General features: G+C 49.7%; 1 protein-coding gene across 2 annotated transcripts in view; it reads left to right on the forward strand.

Moving 5' to 3' along the window:
• spns2 (SPNS lysolipid transporter 2, sphingosine-1-phosphate) overlaps positions 1 to 27,562 on the forward strand; it is a 65,030-nt gene that overhangs the window by 9,579 nt on the left and 27,889 nt on the right. For both annotated transcript variants that reach the window (XM_080013763.1, XM_080013762.1), the window contains exon 2: positions 10,116 to 10,181. In XM_080013763.1, coding sequence (XP_079869889.1) covers positions 10,116 to 10,181 — 66 coding nt within the window. The remainder of the gene's footprint in view (positions 1 to 10,115; positions 10,182 to 27,562) is intronic.

Raw genomic sequence — 27,562 nt, forward strand, 5'->3', positions numbered from 1 at the left:
GTTGATTTTCATAAATCTTGAGTCAACATTTCCCCGTCATAAAAAGATTGTGCACGTCTGTCTTCTTTTCCATACATATTTGGTTTCACGGTGAAGAAAAGCAATATGTTAGATATCAACGAGGCAGTCCGAGGCTGCGGCCGTGCGGCTGTGGGCACGGGGGACGTTGCCCCGGCGGCGCGTGCCAAGAATGTGGAGGATGTTTGAGAGGAGCCGGGAGGATGCTGCGTTTTGTTTTCTCACGCTCGGGCAAAAAAAAAACGGCACCCCGCGTTGCCGGCGCCGCATCGCGCGGCCGAGTCGCGGGCATCGCCGAGGCCCTGAACCAGCGAGCGTACGAGCTCGGCAAAGGCGAGGGCTCGGAGCGTTTGGGTGAAATAGCAGAAGGGGGTAATGAGATGCATGTCTTATTCATGAGAAAAAGAAAGATGGACGCCGGAGCTTGTCGCGGCTGGGGCCGGAATGGAGGGGCCCACCAGGAGGAGGGAGATGCCGGGGCGCGGGCCACGGGGACGGGGAACGCGAGGTCGCTGTCCACAGCTGTCGGGGGACGACCTCGGCGGAATCTGGCCGGGAGGCTCCCGAACGTCCGCCCGCACTCCCTCCAGGAGATTGTCACCGCATCATGGGACTCCCATCGCGCTTAAAGGCTTTGGCCGTTTGACGTTAGTAAGAATATTAAGTTGACACAGGCCGTGTGCCGCCCATTAAGGGGACAAACACCGTTTGCTCGGGGGCCGACGGGGGACACTCCGGTCGCCGGACGAGCGGAGCCTCTGCAGCGGCCGCAGGACGATGGTGAGCAATCTGGCGTGGTTGGAAGTCGGGCCGCTCACGACAGATGTTCTCTGCAATGAGAAGACACTGTCGTCGCTCATCATCGTGTCCCGGTCGTTCCAGTGGAGCAGGAACTGGAGTGGATTGTAGAGCGTGGGAGTGGATTTCGCTGCTACCAAAGTGACTCATTACTGGCTTATAGCAAACGACTGCGGCTGTGACTATTAAAAGAGTTAAAGCTCGTCCCCCTCCTCCTCTGTGTTTTGGGCCCACCTACAATAGATCATATTCTATTATTGGGGCTTGACTGGAAACAAAGGGAATGAAATTGACTTCAATCAACATTTCTGAGTGGTCGAGGTGCTCGATGGGCGACTAGTACGAGGGACATTTTAACAGACGTTTTGACTTTTAACCGGTTAAACCATTGCACGCACACAGCGCAACCAGACATACTTTTTGTTTTTTCTGATTGTCAGCAAAACCCGAACCGAGTTTCCGACTCGGTTCGGGTCGCCTCTTCGGGAGCTGGATGATTACAGGAACACCAACCGTGCACTATGATGTTTGAGAAATGTCTCCAAAAATAATAGAAAATACTTCCCAAGAACCACTGTGTGTGTGTGTGTGTGTGTGTGTGTGTGTGTGTGTGTGTGTGTGTGTGTGTGTTCCTCAGGTTGAAAAAAAAAAGAATAAAGAGTAAAAGAAACACGACAGAGGAAGAGGGGGAGGCCGTTCTCCTCCACGCTGGGATGTAGTAAAGCGGCGGGATTACTCCTGGCCTGACATACCGATGCCTTTCCTCTGTAATCGGACGGAGCGCAGCGTGTGTTGGTTTTGACTTTCAACCCGTTTCGAACGCGTGCGTGAAGACGATGCAGGGAGAGACTTCCCTGAATGCTCAGCATCTTACCGGTTGCCATGCCCACCAGAGCTGCTTTTGCTACCGTGGCGTTTCCCCCCCCCCCCCCGTTTTTCTCCTCTGATCATTTTATCACAATCATGACATAATCACCCAATGACAATTATTTGAGCGGGGAGCAATCATTTCGCAAAATCCATCCATAATTCTATTTTTTTTTTTTATCCAAACGCAGCGGGGATTTCAAGCCAATGTCAGAGATTTTGCAACGGATGAAAAGCTAGTCAGTCGGGTGAAGTTTATCTCTACAGCACTTGATCGCAGTCGAGTCTCGAAGGGCTTCACAGGCTTTACATAGAAATCAACAGCGCCCCCATCCTCTTAACCTCACCCGGGCAAGGGAACACTCCCAGAAGAAGCTATTTGTGTGTGTTTTCATCAGTTGCTTTGGGGGGAATTTAAACGTCTCACCCACAGAGAGGCTGTTCCTCAAAAGGTGGATGTGTTTCATTACACTGTTATAGGCGTATACCAACCCTGCGATAGCGGCATGAAATGCAGTTATTTACATGACCATTCACCACTGGTTCCGTGAGATGTCGTGACGGTGACGGCCCCGGGACCGACTGTAAAGAATGGTGCTTGGGGTGAATTGTCCACAACCTCCCGTGGCAGCAGCCGCGCTCCGGTTCAGGTGGCTCCCGCTTCGGATTCCGAGCCAGCGGGCGCTTTCCAGGGACCGCGTTCGAGGCGGAGCGGTCCAATGTGCTGTTCGTTTTTTTTTCCCCCCTACGGACACTGTGCCGAGAGCCTAACCTTTTCTCATTTAATCTGATGAGAAATACCTCTCCCCCGCCCCGCCCGTCCCCGAAACCGCTCTGGCATCATCTCACATGAGTAGAGCACGAGCCCACGGATCTATTATTCATGGGATATACGTTTAGTCGGCTCTGCGGGCCCTTTACGACGCCTCCTCTCCGCTGCAATCAAATATTTAACGCCCTCTGGCTGCACCGCAGCTCTCCAGCTGAATTCGACGTTTGGACGAAACTTACTTTGCTTTAATTTCGGAGGCGACCGAGCTCCCGCAACTGGAGATGATCGGTGTGGAAGGTGTCCTCCACTGGGATCGCTTTTGACAGCGCTCTCTCTCAAGACGCTCCCGTCTACGCCAATAAATCACAGCATTGTCGATAACACACACACACACACGCACGCACGCACACACACACAAACACACACACACACACACACACGCATATACAGACACACACACACACACACACACGCACGCACACACACACACGCATATACAGACACACGCACACACACGCAGGCACGCACACACACACACGCACGCACACACACACACACACACACACACACACACACACACACACACGCACACACACACACAAACGTATGCATGTACAGACAGTCTGAGTGAGGATTCCTATGCTTCTCTTTGTGCGTGGGGGTGAATATCTAAGTCTGCATTTAATTAACATTTGAAACGAACGCCCGGCTCAGCGGCTTGGTTCAAAAGTCGCCCATTAGCGCCTCAGCCCCTGGAGCTGGACTTCCTGCACACCCGGGCACGGATGACATCATGCCGACCTCCTGGCAGGCGGGCGGGCGCCTTTTCAGTGCCAATCCCCGCACCTCCACGGCGGGACAGAAGGGGGACGTGGGCCCGGGTTGTGGGCGGGTCCCACGCTGCCGCTCGGACATCTGCGGCGCCTCTCCTCTCGCCGCGCCGGGCGGGAAGAGAGAGAGGAAGCGGCGCGGGTGGAAAAAGTGGAAAAAGAGGAAAAAGAGTCCCCCCCCGCCCCCTCACTCGCCCCTCTCACCGCGGCCCCCCCCCTCGCCCGCCCGCGGGAGCCGCACGGCCGGGGAGGAGAGCCGTCGGTCAGGAGCCCCGGCGGCCGCAGCCGGGCATATTTGTGGTCGGCTTTCTCCTCACTGCAGTCTGAGCTGCCCTCCCTTCCAGCCCAGACTGCCTCTGCACTTTCTCTCCCTCTCTCTCCCTCTCTCGCTCCCTCTCCGTCTCTCCCGTACCCACACACACACACACACACACACACACACACACAGACACACACACACACACAAACACACACACTTACATCTAAACCCAGAACCCACATGTCGTTCATTCTCTCTCTCCTTCCCAGAGGCTTGTGTTGATATTGATCCTAGCGACATGTGAAAAGGGGATAACCCGTCTTTGGGGCGGTGGGGGAGTTTGGGTGGGTGGGGGGGGGGGGGGGGGGGGGTTGGAAGGATCAGCCCCCCCCCCCCGTCTATGTAACTCTGGACAGAAATAATGACTTCCATCCACCACTCACCACCTCACAGACACACACTCATAGCAGCGAAAAGCAGGGCAAAGGGGAATACAGACACACACACACACACACACACACACACACACACACACTTGCACATGTCCAATGGAAACACATGCTTTACAAAAGGAATCCAACCATGACTAACCTGATGTAGCCACCTATTTCCCTGCAAACTTGCAAGAACTCCCCTCTGCTCTGTCTCTGTCTCTGTCTCTCTCTCTCTCTCCCTCCCTCGCTCTCACTTAACACTCCTTGCTAAATTGGACCGCTATATTCTCTTCCACCTCTTAGCCTAGTTCTCTGAGCAGAAATAGAAGTGGGGTCCCAGAGATTTGTGTCTGGTGGGGATTGGATATAAAGTGTGCACTCTCCAAGCTGATGGGAATGTGTGTGCGTGTGTGTGTGTGTGTGTGTGTGTGTGTGTATGTGTGTATGCGCGTGTACGTGTGTGCGTGTACGTGTGTGTGCGTGTGTGTGTGTGTCTGTGCGCTTTGTGTGTTCCCGTGAGATCATTTACTAAATGTTGACGGGATCCATGGGGTTCCAGATCGTTCGGTCGTTGCGAAAGCAGCAAAGACGGCCACACAAAACAGGTCACTGTACCCTTCCCCTGGATGAGGCAACCTATATCGCTGCGAAGCAGTGCATCATGGGAGAAGGAGCCACTTTCCCAAGTTTTACCTGTGCAAGTGTCGGACAGCAGTCCGCCGAGCGTATAGAAACAAAGAGTGTTGGTTTTGGTTTACCGTCCACTGTGAATCATGAAGCATTGATTTCCTCTCATCGCGGCTTGATCATTTCTCGACGCTGCAATAGGAAACGGCGAGCATGAAGGTACTATTCATATTGAAGAACCGTCATTCACCATTCATGACTCTAAATGCAGCACTTGTGGCACGTGAGTGTTGGTCAAATTGAGAGTGGACGTGTTGAAAAGGGCCCATTATGAAGGAGGACTTTACGAGCGGGGCGTCCGCCTCGCCACTCCCACACCCCACCCGAGCACGCCCTCCTCCTCGCCCCTGACATTGTCGTACTCAGCGTATCGAGTCATGCGCTTCACGTGAGAGTGTCCCGTTCGTCGCGTTGTCGGGAATCTCGTTACAAAATGAGGAGCAGGAAAAATTGACTTTTTTTTTTTTTATGGCGTGTCCTAAAAAGCAGCTTTTAGAGCAAAGTATGGCCACAAGCACTCATTTACATCAAACCTAATGTGTATGTGTGTGTGCGTGTGTGTGTCTTTGACTGTAGCCGGGAGCTGGCAGCGTTAATGTGTCCTATCTGGACAATCCACATTCCTACCTCGTTCCTGTGACTCTCGCACGCCAGTTATGCTTCAGATGTACAAATGCCCCGTGGGCGCCCCCGGACCTGCCCCGCTCGCTGAATGGAACCAGTAAAACATTTCCAGGGTTCGCGTCCGCCGTGCGAGTGAATGGATGAATAAATCAATCAAGCAAACGATAATTAAATCCCATTCATAAACCCCCAGTGGCAGCGTGTGACGCGTGTAGCTACATATACACTGTAAATATTGACACACACATTAGCGGAAGCCCGAAATGGAGCAAATCTTCATGTGAAAAGGCTGCTCACTTGTGTGAATCAGGTTAATAACAAGTTTTGGTCCCTGCAGGTAATAAACAATAGTACGAAAATGTCATTACATATATTTCTGCATAGTCACAAAATATGTATAATCTATATATGTTGTGTGTAAGTATGAATAAATATGCATTTTAGCGTTACAATTCAAAATTAATTCACGTCAGGATATGGTGATTATATTATATATATTTATTATATTATATTTATTATTTGGTGATTATATTCACATATATTTAAGAGTGCACATGCATAGCATGCGCGCGGCCACTGGGCTCTAACGAAAAGCGAAAGTGAGTACTCAGTAGAAAGGAAACCAAAAAGAAGGCGAACTCTGTAATTTTTGGAACGCTGAGCTCCTCCACCGTCTCCTGACCTTTCCCTCCTCGTCGCAGCCGTACGCCGTTGCCATGGAGATGAAACCTTGGATGCCGTCGGGGGCGATGTAGCATTTTACTTATCTCCACTAAATAAAGGGAAGAGTCACGGCGCAAGAGTTTCCCCCAAATTTTAAGAATCTAAAGTCTCTCCTGGAAAACAATAGATGACAGATGGAGAGACTGCAGCAAAGCGATGGAACCACCGGCCTACAAATTGAGCGGATCCCAGCGCCGCCCGTAGAAAGCCTCGTGGGTCAGTTGGAGCCAGTTTAAATTTTTCACATTTCAAACCGTATTTTGTGTTTTTTCTCGTCCGGGCTCCGCTTTGTTGACAACGTGACGCGCTCGACTCGTCTCCAGACTCGATCTAAATCCCCTGGGCCAGAGGACAGCTGGGATGGGTACAATGGAGGCCTTTCTATATCGCACAGTGCCATTGCGCCATTTCTGAGTTTATTTTTGAGATTTGCTCACAGCGGGGAAAAGGACAGAGGACGATGGAGCTCCTGAAACCCCGTGCGCGTGGTGTCGGTGCGTGGCCAGAGTGAACACAGCCTGGTTCAGCGAAGACAGGACCTTTCTGTTGCAGCCGAATCTCATGAATTCCGGATCATTCAGCTCTGAGGGGTCTTATTTTACGCTTTGTGAAAGGCTTATTTCACGCTACGGTTCAGCAGCTTGCCGTGTTTATCTAATAACTTTTTGTTTATTGCGTTGTGTCAGGCTGAAATATCCCCGCCGTCCACCTCCGGCCTCTGTAATTGTTTGGTAATTGTGCAGTGAGTGTGTGCGTGGGAGGGTGTGGCAGCAAGCGCTGGTTCTGTTCAGGAGGGGACGCCTTGCCATCTGCTGCAGGAACCCCCCTCCTCCCCTTGTGTGTGTGTGTGTGTGTGTGTGTGTGTGTGTGCGTGCGTGCGTGCATGCGTGCGTGCGTATGTGTGTGTGTATAAATGCATCTGACTGTATTTCTAGGTGTGTCAGTACACACGTGCGTGTGCTCGTCCAAAGAGGCGGAGTTTCTCCCAACGCCGCTTTGTCTGGCGGGGTGTCACAGGACTTGAGTGACAAGCCAGCGTGGGTATGCGTGTGTTTACGTACGGTAGGAGGGCTGGGCGACATATTTCGTCTTGTTAAAATATCGATGTCGTGGTATATGACTGGATATCTTCTGGGATTTGGGCTACCGTGATATGGAGATATGGTTAAAAGTCGTCTTCAAAGCTGCCGCTTCAGGCGCTGTCGAGCTGTCCCGAAAGCCCCAATAATCGTCCCCCAAAATATTGTAAAAGTCCATATAGAGGTATTTGTCCAAAAATTTTGAGAGATTTCCAGACTAATTTGGGTCTTAATGTATATCTAGATGCAGCTTTGCATCCTGGGGGGGTCGGCGTGTCTCTACTGAGTGAACGCCTTGTCAGCAGTGGAATGGGATGGGCTCCACCCACCTGGTTGTCTGCTTACACCTCAGCCCCACGGTCACAGCACACGTGTACTTTAGAGTGAGGTCATCACTGCCCTGAAACTGGCGCAGCGTGAGACAGTGAGCGGGTGCTTCTACCGAAACGACAGGGATCTGACTAATGTTCCCGCGCCCAGGAACGTACCTCTTCCTCAACCGCTGTCAACATGGTACATCAGAATAATGATATTAAGATTAATAATAATATAAACAATATGAATGATAATAATATGAATAATGATATCAGTATCAATAATAATGATATTATTATTATTATTACTATTATCATTATTATTATTATTATTATTATTATTATTATTATTATTATTATTATTATTATTATCAATAATAATAATAATAATAATAATAATAATAATAATATTTAAAATAATAATAATAATAATTATAATAATACAATTATTATAAATAATAATATTTGTATTGATAATTTATTGTAATGATATTAATAATAATAATAATAATAATAATAATAATAATAATAATAATAATAGTAATAATAATAATAATAACCTTTATTTGTATGGAACCTTTCATACACGACATGGAAACAAGCAAAATGACAGTTCTTCAAATGAATAAAGTCATATAAAACAGTTTGGACGGAGTAAGCTCTCACAGAACGCCCCACGGGCCGACACGAAGATCAGTAACTGCTGAAAACCTCAACGGAAATATACACTGACGTTCTTGGTTTGACGTTACAGCAATTAAACACTGTCACATTATAATCACATATAATGTGTTTTGTAAAAAGAACAACAGTATATTTTCTCAAGAAGACATTGATGAGCAGTATATTTACAATATATCCGAGAAACTAGAAGCTTAGTGCTGTCGCTATATGTTGTAATATATTCTTAAGAAAGGTGACGTGTGGATATATTTCAGTATCGGTTGTACGTTGGTGCTGCAGAGCGGGCTGCAGCAGCGTAGTGTTATGGACTCTGCAACGGAGGCCTTGGCACCCGGGGCTGTTTGGGATGTTTTCATGCAACGGGCCGTCAGCTATGAGCGTGTCAGCGTCTTGTCTTCACCGCGTTACAGACCTTTTATGTGGTTCCATCGCAATTCCAGGATCCTGATCCATGTATCCGGAGGAATATCATCGATTGCATCCCATTGCGCTTCTGCTTCCTTTTGCTGAAACTGGTTTGGCGCAATGCAAAAGAATCGACGTGACAAAAAAAAAAAGAAAAACAAGTTGAAACAAGAGAATATACTGTATGTTGTGATGTACGCCTATTTCTCCAAAAAATAAGATCTATTGTTAGACCTTATTAAGACCTATTAGCTCCAGTGAACATGCACAGTCTAATTGTTATGGCGAACAAGATATTCAGCTGTTGGCGTTTCTTCAGCTGCCGCGCGCTCATGCAGCCCATGTATCATCCGTTTGTGACGCTCTCAAAGGAATTCTCTCCATTCCGGCATAACTGCTCTTGGATTTCAGCAACAGGGCAAATATGACATCAAAGGTGACGGGGTTTCTCACCGGCGCTGGATGCCACCGTTTCTCTGTGACTGATGGTCTCATTCTGTTCGTGTTTGGGAGTGAGAGGCGTGTAACAGATGAAGCTTCACAGAGCGAGGGGCAGAAATCTGGACGGTTTCATTTGACTTTGAATTATTGAAGCGTGCAGACTCCTTTCCCTTGGGGCTAGACGATATACCTTCATAATATCGATATTGTGATTTGAGACGCCATATCGTCCGGCATTTTGGAATTATCAGAATTTCATAGTCGGTTCTCGATGTTCTAGTCAGCGTCCCCACCTGCTGTCGTACGGTGGCACAGTGCATTGCACTGCTGCCTCACAGCAAGAAGGCACCGGGCTCTGGCAGGTTATCTCCCAATTAGGGGCCTTTCTGTGGAGTTTGCATGTTCTCCCCGTGCTCACATGGGGTTTCCTCCATCTAACAACGCTTCTGACCAGCGATGGACATATGGAACAAGGTCCCCGGGCGCGTTGTCGAATGCTGCCACTGCTCCTGGCTGCCCCCTCCGGAGGAAGGACAAGCCAGGATGGGTCAAATGCAGAGGCCACATTTCACCGGCCACCATCCAAAGCATGTGTGTGTGTGTGTGTGTGTGTGTGTGTGTAAGCGTGTATGCATGTGTTGTAGTGTCGTGTGACAATTAAAGATTCTTCTTCTTACTCATAATATCCACGTTTCTAATGATTTTTCTTGCATATTTCTTGCGTGTAAATATCCTATGAAACACCAACTGCCACCTCCAAAAATTTTTTCGCGAAATGATCGATATCGGGTTATTCCTCCAAAGATATTTTTATTCGATAAGTATTGTCGTTCTTGTCACGAGGCCATCTATGAGCAGCTCCGTGTGTCCTTGCATGTGTCTATCCGGGTTTCTCAATAACGCCAGGTGTTTGGATCGAGAAGCAACGATTGTGCGCCAGTCAACCCTTGTCGGCGTCTTGGTGGCCGCTCGGGGAGGCTTAGCGCCGTGTGCCGGCCAAGAGAGCACTTATCACTGTAACGGTGACCCCTGGGAGACGTCAAGTAAATTACAGCCTTTAAAGTGCCGCGCGCGGTGTCCGGACAGCGGCTATAGTGTTTGAATAAGCGGCGGATTGAACCGTACGGGCTGATAAACCCCGACGCACACTGATCCTCTGCCTCTCCCTCTGCCTCCTCAGGTGTCCTGCTCGACATCCAGCGCCACTTCAAGGTCTCGGACAGCGGGGTGGGCTTGCTGCAAACAGGTAGGTGTCCTCCAAACCCGGTTCCGCTGCGTTCGTCGGAAACCGCTGCTCGGATCAGTCCAGCTGTTGCACCGACGGGGGCTGACTTGTATTTCCTTGTGTATATATATATATATATATATATATATATATATATATATATATATATATATATATATAGTTTTGTTTTTTACTGTCGCTATTGAAGGCGGTGATCTCACCAAACCCCGCTGAACTGGGGGAGTGTTGTCTGATTGTCCGGGGAAGATTGTTCTCGTAGTCTGACTTACGCTCACCCAGACTTTTCGATTGACGGGCGCTTTGGTCTAAAGTACTCACGGGGATAGAGGAGAGCGATTGTAAGTGCTTGTTTTTTTGTTTTTTTTTAACACGTACTTACATTTCTTTACGGATTTGCGGACATTGTATTTAAATAACTTTTTGCTGACTTTCTGTATTTGTACGGACTGTTGCCCCAGGTCCGAAAACCGTGTGACAGCACAGTAATTACCTAAGAACCACACTTATCTTTAGGCCCACGCTAAAGGAGAAAGGGAACGACCATCCTGTCCTGTAAACAACCTCAATTATTCCGCTCTTCAGCTCCGCTCCTGTTTCTGTCTCAAATCCTGATAAGTGGCTTTGCCCTCGCTGTAGCTCCAAGACAAAAGACATTGTTTTGGGTGTTGTATCAACACACAGGTACATCGTCGACCTTTTTGCGAGGCAGGTATTCCTTACCAGCGCTTTGACACCGATACTGACCCCCACTGAAAGTGCTTAATGTTCAGGAGTTACTTGGAATTATACACTTGTTAGGGAATTATTATCCAACCTCTTGGCTATAGACACATTAAGATAATTTGATTGGGGGAGGCTCAGTGGCTCACCAGAGTGCACCATATACAAGGCTGAGTCCTTACCGCAGTGCTGGGGATCAATTCCGGCACCTGGTCATTTGCTGCATGTCACCCTCTGTCACAATAAAGCACGAGAATGCCAAAAATATGTCTTTAAAGATAAATTGGTTGATCGCATTGGGTGATACCAGTGGTGTTATCTACAGGAAGAATTTTAGATTAGGAACTATTGACTTAGGAGAGTCATGCTAGAGTCACAGTCTAAGTGTTGCGGGCTCAAAACAGGGCGATTACATTCTCTGTAAGTGGAAACGCACCACATGTTTGCCCTTGAAACCACTGTGGCACTGGTCTCGACACTTGAAGACAGCTTGGTGGATGTGAAATGGGAATCGATCCGAGGCGTACAAGCGTGCCCGGAGTGTCTGGGAGTCCTGGGTGCAGGGCAGGGTTTCCTGCTCCGCATTCGACCCCAATGAATTCTTTCCAAAAAGCTTTTTTTTTTTTTTTTTTTTTTTTTTTTTTTTTTGGAGGGCAGAACCAAGCCTGGACTCTCTGTCCCCCTCGAGCACATTCAAACACAAACAAACCTGTGCACAAAGTGCTATTGAGCAAGCAGGTTAGAGTCGCAAGGAGCAGAAAATAGCCCAGTGTTTCCTCTTTCTGCCTGGGGCTGTGCAGTATGTGAACTCAACCGTTTCCATAACGAGTCACTTCAGTCACCCCCCCCCCGGCGCTTGGAAACACTTTCATCACCTCCAAATCGAATTTCTTCTCATGTTCATCTTGGGAGGAATGCGCACTTCGTTCGGCTCGGTTCTCTTTGTTTTCATTCCAAATAAACGACTTCCTTCTTCACCTGCTCGGTGTCCTCCGTGGGGCCCGTCCTTGCATCCACGCTGGCTACCGGCGGGGATCTTTTTTCGGGCCCTTCCCGAAACCTTCTTCGAGATGTATGCAGTTGTGTGTAGGTTTAGGAGTCGTTGGGAGCCCGGATCAAGCGGAACACGGGTTAGAGAATCCCGGCATCACAGTCGGCGCGGTCGTGGCATTTGTGAAGACATGCTGACCTTTCCAGAGGACGGCCACCCTGCCTGGCTGGCTTTTGTTTGCGGGTGTCGCTCATGCCGAAAATTGCTGAAACAACCGGGGGCTGGAGGGTGGACTGATATTTGTGTTGTTTTCATTTTGGTTGGGATGCATTCAGAACCGCAGTTGAGAGCTGCAGATTCAGGGAGACAGGCAGGCAGGCGGGGACGTGCGCGCACGCACACACACACACACCACATATCATACACAGTAAGTGGCAGGCATAGCGACCTTGCCCTTTACACTGTCTGCATTAACAGCTCTTCGGTAGGCGAGCGTCCAGAGCTAAATCAGAGCTGCCCTCTCCTGCCGCAGACTCCTCTCGGTCCTTGAACCCCAGAGCGACCTCTGTCTCGCACCGGCCTGAGGAATGCGGGGCTAGCCTGGCTGCAAGCTGCCAGAGCGGGTGGCGCGCAGACAGTGAGCCTGGCCGAGACGGAGAGGTTATAGGGGGCTGACGTGATCTGGGTGGTGGGTGTGTGTGTGTGTGTATGTGTGGGGGAGGGTGGTGTTTACTGAATGTGTGTGTGTGTGTGTGTGTGTGTGTGTGTGTGTGTGTGTGTGTATGTGTGTGTGTGTGTGTGTGTGTGTGTGTGTGTGTGTGTGTGTGTTGTGTGTGTGTGTGTGTGTGTGTGTTCCTTCTAAAGTTCCCAACCCCCTTCTTCCCCTCTACCCGGAGAACAATCCCCAGCTCTGTAAGCACCTGTGTGGAAGCCTTGCCTGCTCTGCCTCCGTCCTTCTTGGAAGCCTTCCTCCACCTGGGAACACGGACGGCGGGGGTGGGGAGGCGGTGCGTGGTGGGTTGTGTGGACCGAGGCTCTGCCCATCGCTCCGCGACGCCAGATCGCCCCCGCCAAATCTCAGAGAACGCACACCGCTCCGACCAGAACCGGGCCCGGTGCCGGGAGGCAGGAGGCGTTTTTTGGACCTATTCTATTGTTCGGAGTTCTCGGGCTGTCGTCCATATCTGGAAATGACAGGAGCTTTCTTCTTCTCTGAGGAATATCTCCCGGGGGGCATCCAAAGCGTTTGCAATTGAAACCCTTGAATGCTTTATTGATATTTAAGGTGTGTGTTTACATCATAAAGGACCACTAATGGAAATAATACCACTGTGGACTTATCACAGCGGACTTATCCTCTGCAGCATGAATTATTCACGCTATGTGGTAACGCTAGAGGCTCACACAACTCAAGACGACCTGAGGCATGCATTGTTTGTCATGTGTCTCTTTCTCTAGTGTGTGTGTGTATGCACCTGTGCATCTATGACTATGTTTTTCGCTGCATCTGCAAGTAGGGGGGAGCCAGCAGCGGCTCGAACGGCAGCGGGCCTCGCCGTTGGAGATTGCATCGTTCGTCAGAGCGCACACACAACACAACGCGACACCAAGTGTCGCGTCAAAACAACGCGACCACCTCAGAAGTTCCAGGCTGCACCCTCCATGTGAGAGGACGAGGCGTGGGTGTGTGTGTCTCTGTTAGCCAGGTTCAGCAACGCAGTTTCGAGCCCGGAGCTGTGCGCCCGCTTGTCCGTCAGCGCAGCCCCCTCGTCCGTCAGCGCAGCCCCCTCTCGCTCTTGCCGGGACCGGCCGAGCCGTCGGATCAACGGGTCAGACTGCGTTCAGAGCTCCCAACGGGAGTGACAGCCCCCTGTGCTAATGGGCCCCGGGCCACGGCTATCTGTCCTGAGTGACACTCACACACAGCTGTGAACAGGACCTCCGTGCCCCCGGCAGAGGTTAATGGAAAGGGTTTTACCTGTATGGTATTACCTTTGCCTTGGAGAGTTTTTGAGGCCCTTTGTTCACCCTGCACCAGGAAATCTGAGAAAAAAAAAATAAAAAATCCCTCTGTGCCTATTCATACGGAAAGTTGTTCTTCACATGGTTCGAGGCAAATCAGAAGATAATGGGATGAGCTTAAATGACTTATGAGTTATCTGGAATATTTGCAAATTTACAATGAAAGTGAGCATAAGTGACACATCATCAATGTCATGGGTTATTAAAGTGCACACATTGGGGTCAGCGGGACCGGCTGTACACAAGCTTAAATGAAAAGTGGTGGGTTTTCCTTTTTTACCTCAGCCTTATTCCGCGTTCTTTGGGAGGCTACCTGGGATCTTGGGGCAATTGCAACCAGGTTCCTCCGTGATTGCCGCGCAATCGGCTCATTATAGCCTCTCGATACTGGATTGATTGAAAGGACTCCGACGCCTGACGGGTTGACTCCCAGTGATCAAAAAATAAGGCCTCGTTTTAAAAAAATACCAGTGTTTTTCCTTTAATGGGGAGCCAGTGTTCTGACCAGGGGCTGCGAAGCACATGCACACACACACACGCACTCACTCGCGCACGCACACATGCATGCACGCACATGCATGCAAGCACATACGCACGCACACACACACACACACACACACACACACACACACACACACACACACACACACATGCACGCACATACGCACACTCACGTGTCGATCCCTAGGCAGCAACATAAAGTTGCAGGCTTCTTGCTTCATGCCTGTGATTTTCCTGCTATACAGAGTTTATCCCAAACGAACCCACTTAGTGTCCAGGCCCGATGTGTGTGACCCACTGAATCAGTTTATGAACAAGGTTGCTCAGAAGGGTGGGGTGGGGTTTTTTTCGGGGGCGCCATCTTTCCACAGGGGGAAGTTAAGCTATCAACTGTGCTTGATCAGCTGCGTTGGCCTGTCACAGCTGCTCCTATTCTGTCTCCTGCCCTCCTTGCTATCCCCCTGTACCTCACCCCCACCCACGCTCCGTCCTCATCTTCGCCCTATCTCTCTCCCTCTCTCTCTCTCGCTCTCTCTCTCTCTCTCTCACTCCCGCTCTCTCACTCTCTCTCTCTCTCTCTCTCTCTCTCTCTCTCTCTCTCTCTCTCTCTGCTCTCTCTCTCTCTCTCTCTATTTGACTATATTGGCCTTTTGACAGTTGCTCTGACCAGCTCCAAAGAGAGAGAGAGAGAGAAAGAGAGAGATAAATGAAAAGGAAATGAAGGAGGAAGATACGGGCACCTGTGATTTTGTGTATGTGTACACCTGTGTGTGTGTGTGTGTGTGTGTGTGCGTGTGTGTGTGTGTGTGTGTGTCTATATAAGGATCTACGTGTGTTTCTGTGTTTCTGTGTGTGCGTATCTATGTGTATGTGTGTATGCGTGTCTGTGTGTGTTTGTGTGTATCTATGTCTGTGTGTATGTGTGTGTGTGTGTGTGTGTGTGTGTGTGTGTCTCTCTCGCGGGTGTTTATTTGTGTCAGTCCGGGGATGTTTTTTTATAGGCCATGTCTCCGTGGAGGACAGCTGTTAGACAACGATTGACACTCCGCCGGCACACTCTGAGACCCAGCATGAATAAAATACAACATGCAGGCTCAACGCTCTCTTCCTCCCCCCGGGCGGTTTACCCTCGTTCCGGCTCTACCGTCACTTTCTTTTCTCCAAAGTTCACCTTCCCTCTGATCCATTGACTTGTTTTGTCTTCTTGGTCATTACAGCGAGGGGTGTTCGATGCTCCGGTGTCCATCTTCGTCCATTCTTGCCGGGAACGGCAGACCCCGCTGCCGACAATGCACGCAACGTATAGAGGAGCACACGCAGAAAGCCAATACGTTGAATGGCTGTTTGTTATGAAATCCCAGCTGAATAAAGTATCAATCGGGGGATTTTTTTTGGAGCAAAATTATCCAACGGATTACCACTTTAAACGCTGCATGAAAGGTAGTTCTCCGAGGTACTGGCCCCTTATTTTTTCTCTCCGGCCGAGCTTCGCGGGGACGCTGCGACGAGGGGAGAGGCCCGGATCCGAAAAACGGGCCGCTGGTCTCGCGCTCTTCCCCTCACTCTCCGTCTGCACCGGCGGCTGTTTTACGGCGGCTGCGTTTTCCTCTGGCCCCTCCAGACGGGAGGCCAAGCTTGGATCGATAGGCGGCCCCGCCTCTCCCTCGGAGCCCGGGAGAGGCGAGGCCGGATTCCTGATTTTCTGACTGACTGACATCAACAGATCAATAAGGAGCCCCCCTCCCCGCCTTGCCCCGCCCCTCTCCCCCGTCGAACGCAAACAGCCACACGCACGCCGCGCGCACATTGACACACACATCCACTGTTCAAGGTCAAAGACTGTTTGTGTTTATTTATCATTCCCTTATTCTCTTTTGCAAATGATGAGGGAGGAAGTTGTATATGCGTGCGTGCCTGCGTGCGTGCGTGTGTGTGTGTGTGTGTGTGTGTGTGTGTGGTGGGATATCTTCTCGTCTGCAGATCCCGGCGGTCACGGAAACAAAGCGGAGGCACTCGCGCGGTCGCCTTCGCTTCAGCCGTAGCGTGTCATTAAACTGTTTGCGACCGTATTTATAGCGAGGAAATGGCAGGGCAGGAAAAAAAACGCCTCAAATCCCCGCGGCGGATCCCCGCGCCGCGCCTCGCCAAGGGCCGCGGGAACCGACGCTCGGGGCGGGGGGGCTTCTCAAGCCGCACTGCCCGTCCGTCGCCCCCCCCCCGAGTGCAGGGAGAAAGGCAGGAGGAGAAGCGACACCGCCTTCACGCCATATGCCTTTGTTTGCAATACGTGCATATGTGTCAAATGTGCAGACCGCGGTATTCTGATCGGCACGCCGTGCCTAACCGTTCCCAGCTGGAGCTCCCGGGCCTCGGCTTCAAACGGGCGCTGGAGCGGCCCGCCATGTGGTAGCGCCCGTTGGAAATCCTGGAAGGAAAGCCCGAGATCAGGGGAGCGAGCGCAGAGGCGTCGATGACGAGGCAAAGCTCGCCGCGCCGAGCGCAAGAGGTTTGTGTTGGAAAACGAGTTCTTCAAGTACCGCCGCATTTAGCGGTGACCTCCGCCGGGGAGTTCAAAACGGGCTTTCTCAGAAACGGAGCGTGAGCGCCGCCCGGGGTAATTCCCAGGCCGCATGTGGCGTTCATCAGGGGGGTGAAGGCGATGGTAATGTGATGCTGGCAAAGTCAAAAAACCCAGGGGGATGCTTTACAGCTCGCAAGCGATCAGAAATGTCAGGAATGCAGAAATATTTGGACGCGCACATGTGTAGCCTCGGTTTCGGTTTGGAAGGAGAACACAGGAGGGAGAAGCGATGCCGGGGAATGTCTGAGCCGCACTGGTCGGGTATCGTCTCGCTTTCGGCCCCGGGCTGCAGTTGCGCGCCACGCCCCCACCTGGGGCACCTTAAAGACGGCTGCCGAGATCTTCCACCGGTGATGTCACCGTTACACGCCGACGTGCGTCCTAAAACTTTACCCTGAAACGCCACCGCGGCGGGTGCTATTGCGTGTGTTGGCACACACACACACACACACACACACACACACACACACACACACACACACACACACACTCTCTCGTGACGTGTGTGAACCTTTCTCCTCTCATGAGGGGGAAGCTAAAATGAATAGTCACAATACACCGCGTTCCAAATTATTATGCAAATTGCATTTAAGTGTCATAAACATGAAATGTTTTGTTTTTCAATTAAACTCATGGATGGTATTGTGTCTCAGGGCTCTTTGGATCACTGAAATCAATCTCAGACACCTGTGATAATTAGTTTGCCAGGTGAGCCCAATTAAAGGAAAACGACTTAAGAAGGACGTTCCACATTATTAAGCAGCCACAGGTTTCAAGCAATATGGGAAAAAAAAAGTATCTCTCTGCTGGCGAAAAGCCTTAAATAGTGCAATGCCTTGGACAAGGTATGAAAACATTAGATATTTCACGAAAACGTAAGCGTGATCATCGTACTGTGAAGAGATTTGTGGCTGATTCAGAGCACAGACGGGTTGGTGCAGATACAGTCATAATGAGGAAGGTTTCTGCCAGACAAATTCATAGGATTAAGAGAGCAGCTGCTAAAATGCCGTTACAAAGCAGCAAACAGGTATTTGAAGCTGCTGGTGCCTCTGGAGTCCCGCGAACCTCAAGGTGTAGGATCCTCCAGAGGCTTGCAGTTGTGCGTAAACCTACTATTCGGCCACCCCTAAACAATGCTCACAAGCAGAAACTCTCCAAAAACTCACAAGTTCAATGGATGCAAGAATTGTGAAGGTGATATCAAAGAAGGGGTCATATGTTGACATGTAACTTGGCCTGTTAAGATGTTTTTGATTGAAATAGCTTTTGATTTCAGTAAATATGACCTAATGCTGCAAATTCAACAAATGACCATTTTCAGTTCTTTACAATCTTTAAAATGTCTTGAAACTCTGTTGTGCATAATAATTTGGAACAGTGCATTTTGAGTTTTTTATTTTTGAAAGAAATACTGTTATTATTGGGGGGTTTGTTCAATAACATTCAAATTATACCCTAACGGTTGATGACTTGAAAATGATACTGACTGTCATTTGCATCGACTATTTAGGAAAATCTGAGAAAGATATCATTTCCTTAATCATTTGGAAGACGGTGTAGTGGTGATTTCAATACGTATTCATATTACAGTTTCTGGCCATTTCCAAAGGTACGCCGGCGGGTGGAGTGTCCCGGTGACTTTGCATTTTCAGCAGGTTTCGCTCGTGTACGCTCGCACAGGGAAAGGAAATAAATACGGTGAATAAGCCATTGGGGCCGCGGCCAAAAGCGTCGGGCGGTCCCGGCGATTCCAGCCGATTTGACCTCGGGCCGCGGACGACCCCTCGGCCGGCGCCGCGGGGCTCCACAGCGCGGTCGGAAGTGGAAAACATCACGACCGTCGGGCGCACTGCGGAGGTCAGTGGAACGTTTCCATGGCGACGTGTCCGATAAAAGTCAGGGTTTTTTTTGCCTCTGAGGTTGGACTTCCCTGTACCCGGGCGTCACCCCCGTTTTTTTTCTTTCGCATTACGGGGAACGACGCAATCAGGGAGAAACCCGGTTGCTTACTTGAGTGTTCGTACGGGGTCGGCTGCAGTTAGGACTCCGTCGGGACTCCTCATAATGAAGACGCCTCTGAAACGGATTAAGCAAAGCAAACGAATCCTGCAGAGCGGCGGGTTTTAGAGGAGAACGGAGCGAAGTTGTGTCTGCGGGTGGAGGGCGAACTGTGTCCCGTCGCACTGCCGAGCCAATAAAACATCAATTACTTTGGGATATTGAAGAAGTTATTTTAAGAGAGGGTTACGTCGATTTATTTTATTTCTTTTTTCATTTGTTCCTTTTGACACTTGAATGCAGTTTAATTACATTTATTTTTACGGCCGTGCGAGATCTTCTTCACGTGTCTTCACGTGAGAGAAATGATGAATACAGCTCAGATCCAAATACTGGAGATTAATTGAAGTGACATAACTTATTTTGGAACAGAGAAGTTTCAAGATATTATGCAATAATTCTATATTTACTCGTAAGGTAATTTGCTATTCACACTTTTTTTTTTTTCCTTGTTTGAAGAAATCTGAAAAGCGAAAAAATTCTTTCAAGTCGTTGTCCGTTGTCCTTATTTTGAAAACGGTGGGTTCTTTTTTTTTTTTGTTTTTTGTTTTTTGTTTTTTTTCTGGATTCTTTGCAGCGTGAAGCCCAGAACGCTGCGAACGCGAGGCGACAACAGCAAAATGTGGAGCTTTGTTTAGATGCCGCCCTCGTCACCCTGAGCTCAGCGGGAACCCGACAAACTCTGTTGGTTTCGGGCAATTCTCTGCTCCCACGCGACTCCAGGCAGATGAGACGGAGGAAGACGGAGCGGACGACGGGGGACGTGCGCCGTCGACTCCGCCCGCGAAAAACCCAAACATCTGAGGCGGAGATATGAAAGGCTGCGCGCTGCGAGGCGAGCTCTGGTATGCCGTGAGCGGCGTGCGTCCAGAAGGCATTTTTATTTTATTTTTTTTTCGCGTGGACATATCCATAAAACACGTTTCAGGGGATCTGGGAGAAGAAGCAGAGAACCGATAAAGTCCACGTGTCCGCCCGGGGAACGTCTCAATCTCGTCGGCGGGGGGTCGCTGGCTTTGAACGGCAACATTCGGTGCGTGCGGTGGAAAACGGCAAAACCGCTGTCTGTTCTTTTATGTAAAATGAACGAAATGATCAACGGAGGGCGCAGCCGCTTCGGGCGGTGTCTGCGGGGGCGGCGGCGTGTTCTCTGTGTGCGTTCCCCCCCGACGCTCCCGTTTTCCCACCACCTCCAAAAGACTTAACAGATTACACTAATTGGACATCTTAAATCGCTGTAATTGTAAATGGTGTGTGAGTGTGTGTGAGTGTGTGTGAGTGTGTGTGAGTGAGTGAGTGTGAGTGAGTGTGTGTGTGTGTATGTGTGTGTGTGTGTGTGTGTGTGTGTGTGTGTGTGTGTGTGTGTGATGGAAGGACCGCTTGCGTTCCCGAAACGGGCGCCGGGGCGGCTCGACCAGGATTTGCCCCCCCCCACGTGTTCCGCCCCCCAACCGGTGACAACGCCGACGACTCAAACACAAATGGTCAGAGTCAACAGGAACGGAATAGGAAAGCGCTATTCACGGAAGGCGAATGTTTGCGTGGTGATGAATATTGAGACCTAGACACACACACACGCGCGCGCACACACACACGGCTCGTAGCGACAGTGTACGTAAGTGACACTCGGTGACAACACCTCGGCCTCAGACGTGCGCAGACCTGCAGCCGGGGCGTGGTTCGCCTGTTCCTTACAAATATGCTGAGCTCGGATATCCGCCAACGCCGTCGCAGCTGCGGCGGCGGTCAATCTACGTTTGCAATCTATTTTTTCATCCCGCCGCATATCACTTTCAGTCGCATTCAAGGGGGAGGTGTGACCCCGCGACGCCGGGGACACACAAGCGGCAGCAGATCAAATAGGCGGCGGCGCGGCGGGGGGTCCCCGCGGCCGGACGCAAAGCGTGGCAGGTGTGCGTTTTTTTGGCGGAAACCCTCCGTTTCAAAGGGAAATGTATTCGTACGCGCTCAGTGAATGTCAAACACACACACACACACACACACACACACACACACACACACGCCTACATAGGCTCAAGCTCACGCCCACCGGCGCTCCTGATGCTTTATTCACAGTGGAAATGAATCATTTGGGGTGAGTCATCCCCGCCGGCATTGTTCCCCCGGCCAATCAAAGCCCGAGCTGGACGTCCGGCGTTTCTATTCTTCTGGGGCCGACGTGGAGGAGAGAAGCCGGGGTGGCAAAAAGGAGGAGGAGCTCTCCGCCCGCACAGCTGTGGAAGGTGGAGGTGGAGAGCGTGTTCACTGGAATCGGGCCTCGTTTTTTTCTGGAGGCGTACGGGTATTCACTCAGCGTCACGACTGATCAGATGAAAGCGTTATTTCAGTAATTTCCGCCCAACGTCCACCGAATGTCCTCTTCAGACGCTCCATTGAATATATCCTCCTAGTTTGTGCTTTTTCTCAGCTATATTTTCTATTTTCTATTTTCTTGTTTGGCTTTTTAACATTTTTTTTTATCTTTATTTCAAATTAATTGTTAGAACGGAAAATGGAAGATCCTCGGTTAAGTTACACACTTATATCAAGCATACAAACTCTATTCCATTACGGTCACTTGAGCGTAGACACTGGAGTTTTATTTCGGGTTTCACTTTCGGGTCATTTATTGTCTTCATTTAAATACGGATGTGCTGCGGCGTGTCGGAGCGTGTGAGACACACCAGGGGGGATTCTTCGCCTCCTTCTCATTCGGTCTCATCGTGACCTTCGTCACCGTCCGGGCGATCTTGTGTCTCGCCGGCCTCCTTCGGGTCCTCACCCCGCGGCCACGCTTTGCTAGTCACGCCGGAGTCGGATGTCGAAATGTCGATCGGCCGCTCTGACGCCTCGCCCGGCCGCCGTCCCCTCTGGGGAATGTCCTGGAATCGGGGTGATGGTAATTTCGCACCCTGGGAAGCGGTGCGAGGTATGCCCAGCATCTGGCCTGGAATGCGGCTGTCCTCAGAACAGGTTTTCCTCTCCCAGCTCGGGCAGAATGTGGGAGTACGAAAAAGAAAAGAACAAAACAAAACCGAGGCGTGCGAAGCTCTTCGGTTCCGCCGCGAGTCCGACGACTGCCGCGGAATGAGGCGGAGGGGGGCGGAGCAGAGATGAATGTTAATGCTTCCATCGCACGGAGGCTGTTAGATGCAAAAAACCTCCCGGACGTGACTTCCCCCACGGAGACGCCGAGTGGAAATTAATCTCTTTGTACTTAATAATTCAGACTTTGCAAGGTTACAGGGACTTTGCACCACGGCGATTGCGACGCATGATAATCTAGTCACAAACGTCCCCATCGTTAATTAACGGCGGCCGGTGTCGGCGATGCTTTTCGTTGGTGCCCGCCTCAGCCTTTGCTGTTGGCTTTGCAAACTATTCTGCCGAGGAGTAGGTTTAAGGAAAGGAGACGGATGCCCTTTGAGTGAGTCAGGTTTGGACTTAGGTTATATAATCAGGGTGACAAAGAGCAGAAAGAGACTTGGTTTTCATCTGTTTACCTGTGTAAGTCCACACGTCACAATAACCTGGCACCCGCAGCAGAACCTCCATGGTGTACATGTGCTCCCTAACATGGGAAAGGAGAGGCCCTGGAGCGAGGCCTCCGTGCTGCCCCAACAAAAAGCCTCTTTGCTTTTTAAACGCCACCTTGAAAATGTATTTGGAGACACAAGGCTCTTCATCATCATTACAGTATCCAAAATCCCCTGTGTCCAATATTAATCATAATGAGCAGACGATGCTGCTGGAGATCAAAACACATAAAATATGATACATGAATGAATGAAATAGATCAAATAAATAATAATAATAATAATAAAAATAATAATAATAATAATAATAATTGTTATTATTATTATTATTATTATTATTATTAATAACAAAATAATGATTAATTATATAAAAATAAGAGCAGTAGTAAAAAACTAAACACAGCCCACACAGAGCATTATGTGGCCTCTATTTTGGGTAGGTGTAATGTGATGTACAGTAGGAAGGAGCCTTCATTCCTCCGGCACGCCGTGTGGGAAAGCTGACGTGGGAGTCTTCACCGTCCATTGTCCTTGTACGTTTTGCAAGTGAAAAAACATTTCCTCCTCTTTGACTTCGGATGTAAACATCCACAGAATGAGTCGGCCGTCCAAAGGAGCCGCGTCCGGACGTCACCTACCGTACCGACCGCTGGTTCGGGGACTTTCCTGCTTCAGGGTGCATTTCCCAAGAATACCCACGCCTACCGATCTCTAACATTGCTGATGTTACTTTATGTGCCCAGGTTCCATTTTAATCAGATAAGAAATACATTTAAGACGTTAGGACGATTTATATCTGCAAAACGACCCGATCAGTTATTTCATAGGGGAATGGAAGTTATTTAGAAATGCCATATATCCCTGAAACCTATGTTTTAAATTTCCCATGTGTTTTCCAACTATTAAAACTAATCTAACTTCTCATTCATTTAATCAGTGGCTCTCATAACGTGTTTTGTCCTGATGTGCAGTCTGGTCTCTGCAGGGTTTGCGAGGAGCCGCACTGTTGGAATGAAGTATAATATGTGTGCCAGTGGCGATGATTGTCTGGGTGTTTTTGAAGGGCGCGTCGGCCTTGGCTCAGAATAACGAAACCAAAACAACCGCGTTTCAATGGAACTGGATTCCTGATCACATCGTTACAGGGTGACTAACGCCTCAGAGCGTCTGCTGTGGACGGCGGCCTGTAAAGAAAACAAAAACCCGCACATGTTCTGGCGACAGCACGGACACCTGACGGCCACGTGAACCTGGGGACACGCCTTGAAACCTGCCGAGCGCTGACTCCCCTACCGGGGAAGCGCGGCACCGGTAATGAGCCGCGCGGAGGAGACAACGCGAGGCCATTTACACATCACAGCGTTGCACAAGAACAGATGCGGGGATGGCCGCCGCCGCCGCCGCCGTCATCCTGGTAATGACCCGAAATGATGAGAGGGCGCGTCTTTGAGACGGGGCCGTCAGCTCTGTGGCACTAATGGTCTGCAGCCCCCCGTGTGGACCGGCTGCTGGGGGATGATTGTGACCTCTCCCTGTACCCGTCTTATCAGCAAGCACCCTGCTGTGTGTGTGTGTGTGTGTGTGTGTGTGTGTGTGTCTCTGAGACCCCACGCTTCATGACATATCATGAGTTTTGTTGCGTGTTGCGTCTGTGGAGCCAAGGTGTACAGAGACGTGTCTCTCTCTCTGTACTGGGGTAGAAGACCGGATGAGGGCGTGGCTTTTACTGGGAGTCACGTTAAATCAGCAAATGCTGTGAGCATTGATTTATTTGATATTGGCAGAGAATTAATTATTAAATATATTTCCACATCCTCATACTGTATCTATCCCCCTATCTACTGTATATCTATCCTCCCTCTGCCCCTCTCTCTCCCTCTATCTCCTCTCTTTCCCTCTCCCTCTCTCTCCCCCTCTCTCTCACACGCTCTCTCTCCCTCCCCCCCTCTCTCTCCCTCTAACTCCTCTCTCTCCCTCCCCCTCTCTCTCTCTCTCTCTCCCTCTCTCCCTCTAACTCCTCTCTCTCCCTCTCCCTCTCTCTCTCCCTCTTCCTCTCTCTCACTCTCTCCCTCTATCTCCTCTCTCTTCCTCTCCCTCTCTCTCCCTCTCTCTCACCCCTGCTCTCTCCCTCTCCCTCTCTCTCCCCCTCTCCCCCTCTCTCACCCCCCTTACCTCTCTCCCTCTATCTCCTCTCTTTCCCTCTCCCTCTCTCTCCCCCTCTCTCTCTCTCTCACCCCCCCTCCCTCTTCTAACACCACCCCCCCTCTCCCTCTCTCTCCCCCTCTCTCACTCCCCCCTCTCTACCTCTCTCCCTCTAGCTCCTCTCTTTCCCTCTCCCTCCCTCTCCCCCTCTCTCTCACACACTCTCTCTCCCTCCCCCTCTCTCTCTCTCTCCCTCTCTCTCTCCCTCTAACTCCTCTCTCTCCCTCTCTCCCTCTATCTCCTCTCTCTTCCTCTCCCTCTCTCTCCCTCTCCCTCTCACCCCTGCTCTCTCCCTCTCCCTCTCTCTCCCCCTCTCCCCCTCTCTCATTCCCCCCTCTCTCCCTCTCTCCCTCTATCTCCTCTCTTTCCCTCTCCCTCTCTCTCCCCCTCTCCCTCCCTCTCACTCCCCCCCTCCCTCTTCTAACACCACCCCCCCTCTCCCTCTCTCTCCCCCTCTCTCACTCCCCCCCTCTCTACCTCTCTCCCTCTATCTCCTCTCTTTCCCTCTCCCTCTCTCTCCCCCTCTCTCTCACACACTCTCTCTCCCTCCCCCTCTCTCTCTCTCTCCCTCTCTCCCTCTAACTCCTCTCTCTCCCTCACCCTCTCTCTCTCCCTCTCCCTCTCTCCCTCCCTCTCACTCCCCACCCCCCCCTCCCTCTTCTGACACTAACCCCCCCCCCTGCAAAACTTGCTCGCACACACACACACACACACACACACACATACCCGTTTTTCCCAAATAATTACAAGCAACTTCAGGTAGAACAACTGTTTCCGTGGCACTATTTGTGCTTTCCCGAATCGCGTGTTGGGGCGTCCCTAGGGGAGAGCAGGCATTTGACCGACCGACCGCAGCAGCAGCAGCAGCAGCAGCAGCAGCAGCAGCAGCAGCAGCAGCAGCAGCAGCAGCAGCAGCAGCAGCAGCAGCAGCAGCAGCAGCAGCAGCAGCAGCAGCAGCACACTCACCAGATTCCATTCACGAAAAAAAACAAAAAAAAAAAAAACACTCTCAAAATCCGGAAACCGCGCAAAATCCCGGGCGATCAAGTGTGACTCTTCGCACCCCTCACACCCCGGGACAATCCGGCCGCATCGTCTCGGGAACCGTCACAAAATCGGCACTTTGCTATCGTCGGAAGGGAAAAAAAAAAAAGGCCCGGGTTACCAGGAGGAGCAGAGCGAGGAGAGGAGAGCGAGGAGGCAGAGGACCCAAAGCGGACGGGTTCGATCAGAAAGCGATGCTGACGGGACGTGTTATTTTGAGAACAATATTACATCTGGAAAACATGATGCTATGATAGTGGATCATTATCCCGCTGACATCAGCTCTTTACATTTCCTCTCTTTTCGTGTCGTCAGGTCACCACGGACCTCACAAAAGGAAAAAACTCTGGGGATAATTTCTAACCCAAACCGAAGCTTCTGTTTAGCGTCAGAACCTTTCAAGTCCATCCAGCTTGTGTGAATAGTCTCAGTGGAACCGCTGCGCACTGAGCTGCCAATACCCAATACGTAGGAACGAGGAAACCGCCGCCACGCTCTCGAGCGACGGTGAAAAACAATAAGGTTCCACTAAGAAATTACTGGAGTTATCTTTATCCTTATTAACTCCCAGGGCGATCATTGCTCATGAATACATTTTTAAAAAAGGAGTGTCATTCAACTAATATAAGGCGGTCATTTCCCTTAAAATTGCTCAAACCTTCCATTATATTGAGTCTCTCTGTTTCTGTAATTGGCCAATGGTTTTCTTAGGGACACTACTACATTATACCTCAAAATGAGAAGTTGTTAAACCTTTAAATTTTACTTCCTGAAAAAAATTATTATTAATAATAATAATAATAATAATAATAATAATAATAATACAATATAAATAATAATTATAATTATTATAGTAATATAATAACAATAATAAAAAAAATACTAAAAATACAAATAAAATTCAATAAAATCCTACTCAATGTTGTTAAAATCAAATAGCACTACTATATACTACTACTAAATATAATAATGATAATAATAATAATAATACTAATACTAATACTAATAATAATAATAATAATACTACTACTAATAATAATAATACATAAAATAATAATAATAATGAATAATAATGAAATCATGTCCGATGATTATTGAGTCAGAAAAGAAAGGTTTCTTGTTTATATCCATATAATACCCCAGTGGCACAAACTTAAAGATCAGTGGAACCTGATGTTACTGGACATACCATCTAAATTCTTGATTAAAACGACCCCAGACCAGTAGACAGTAAACCGCTCCTCCTCCTGCTCCACCCTGGAGGTGATGGGGCCTTGGAGGGTGGAGGAGGAGGAGGAGGAGGAGGAGTCTGCGTGGCCAGGTCTTACATAACACAAAGCCCTGCCTGCCCCTGTGCTTATGCTGATGATGTGTCAGCCGTTCTCCAGATCCAGCATCCACTGCCTGTCAAAGACGAGATGAATAAAGCAACATCCCTGACCTCTTGGCAGAGACGACATGGAGGAGGGAAAAAAAACAACTCTTTGAAAGCATTTAATATTCAGAGCTGTTTGGGTTCATCCTCTTTCCGCTCAGCCTCCCTGGGGCGGGGTGGAGAGGTCCGGTCATGAACACTTTATTTCCTTCCAAGTAGACCACTGTGTAAAGTATTCATTTATTATGTAAAATATTCAGTTATTATGTGTTTTCCTCTTAGGATTAGGGTTAGGGGGTTAGAGTTAGCGTTTAGGGTTTAGGGTTAGGGTTAGGGGTTAGGGTTAGG

This window comes from Zeus faber (genome assembly GCF_960531495.2).
Source record: "Zeus faber genome assembly, chromosome: 14".
Lineage (NCBI taxonomy): Eukaryota > Metazoa > Chordata > Actinopteri > Zeiformes > Zeidae > Zeus > Zeus faber.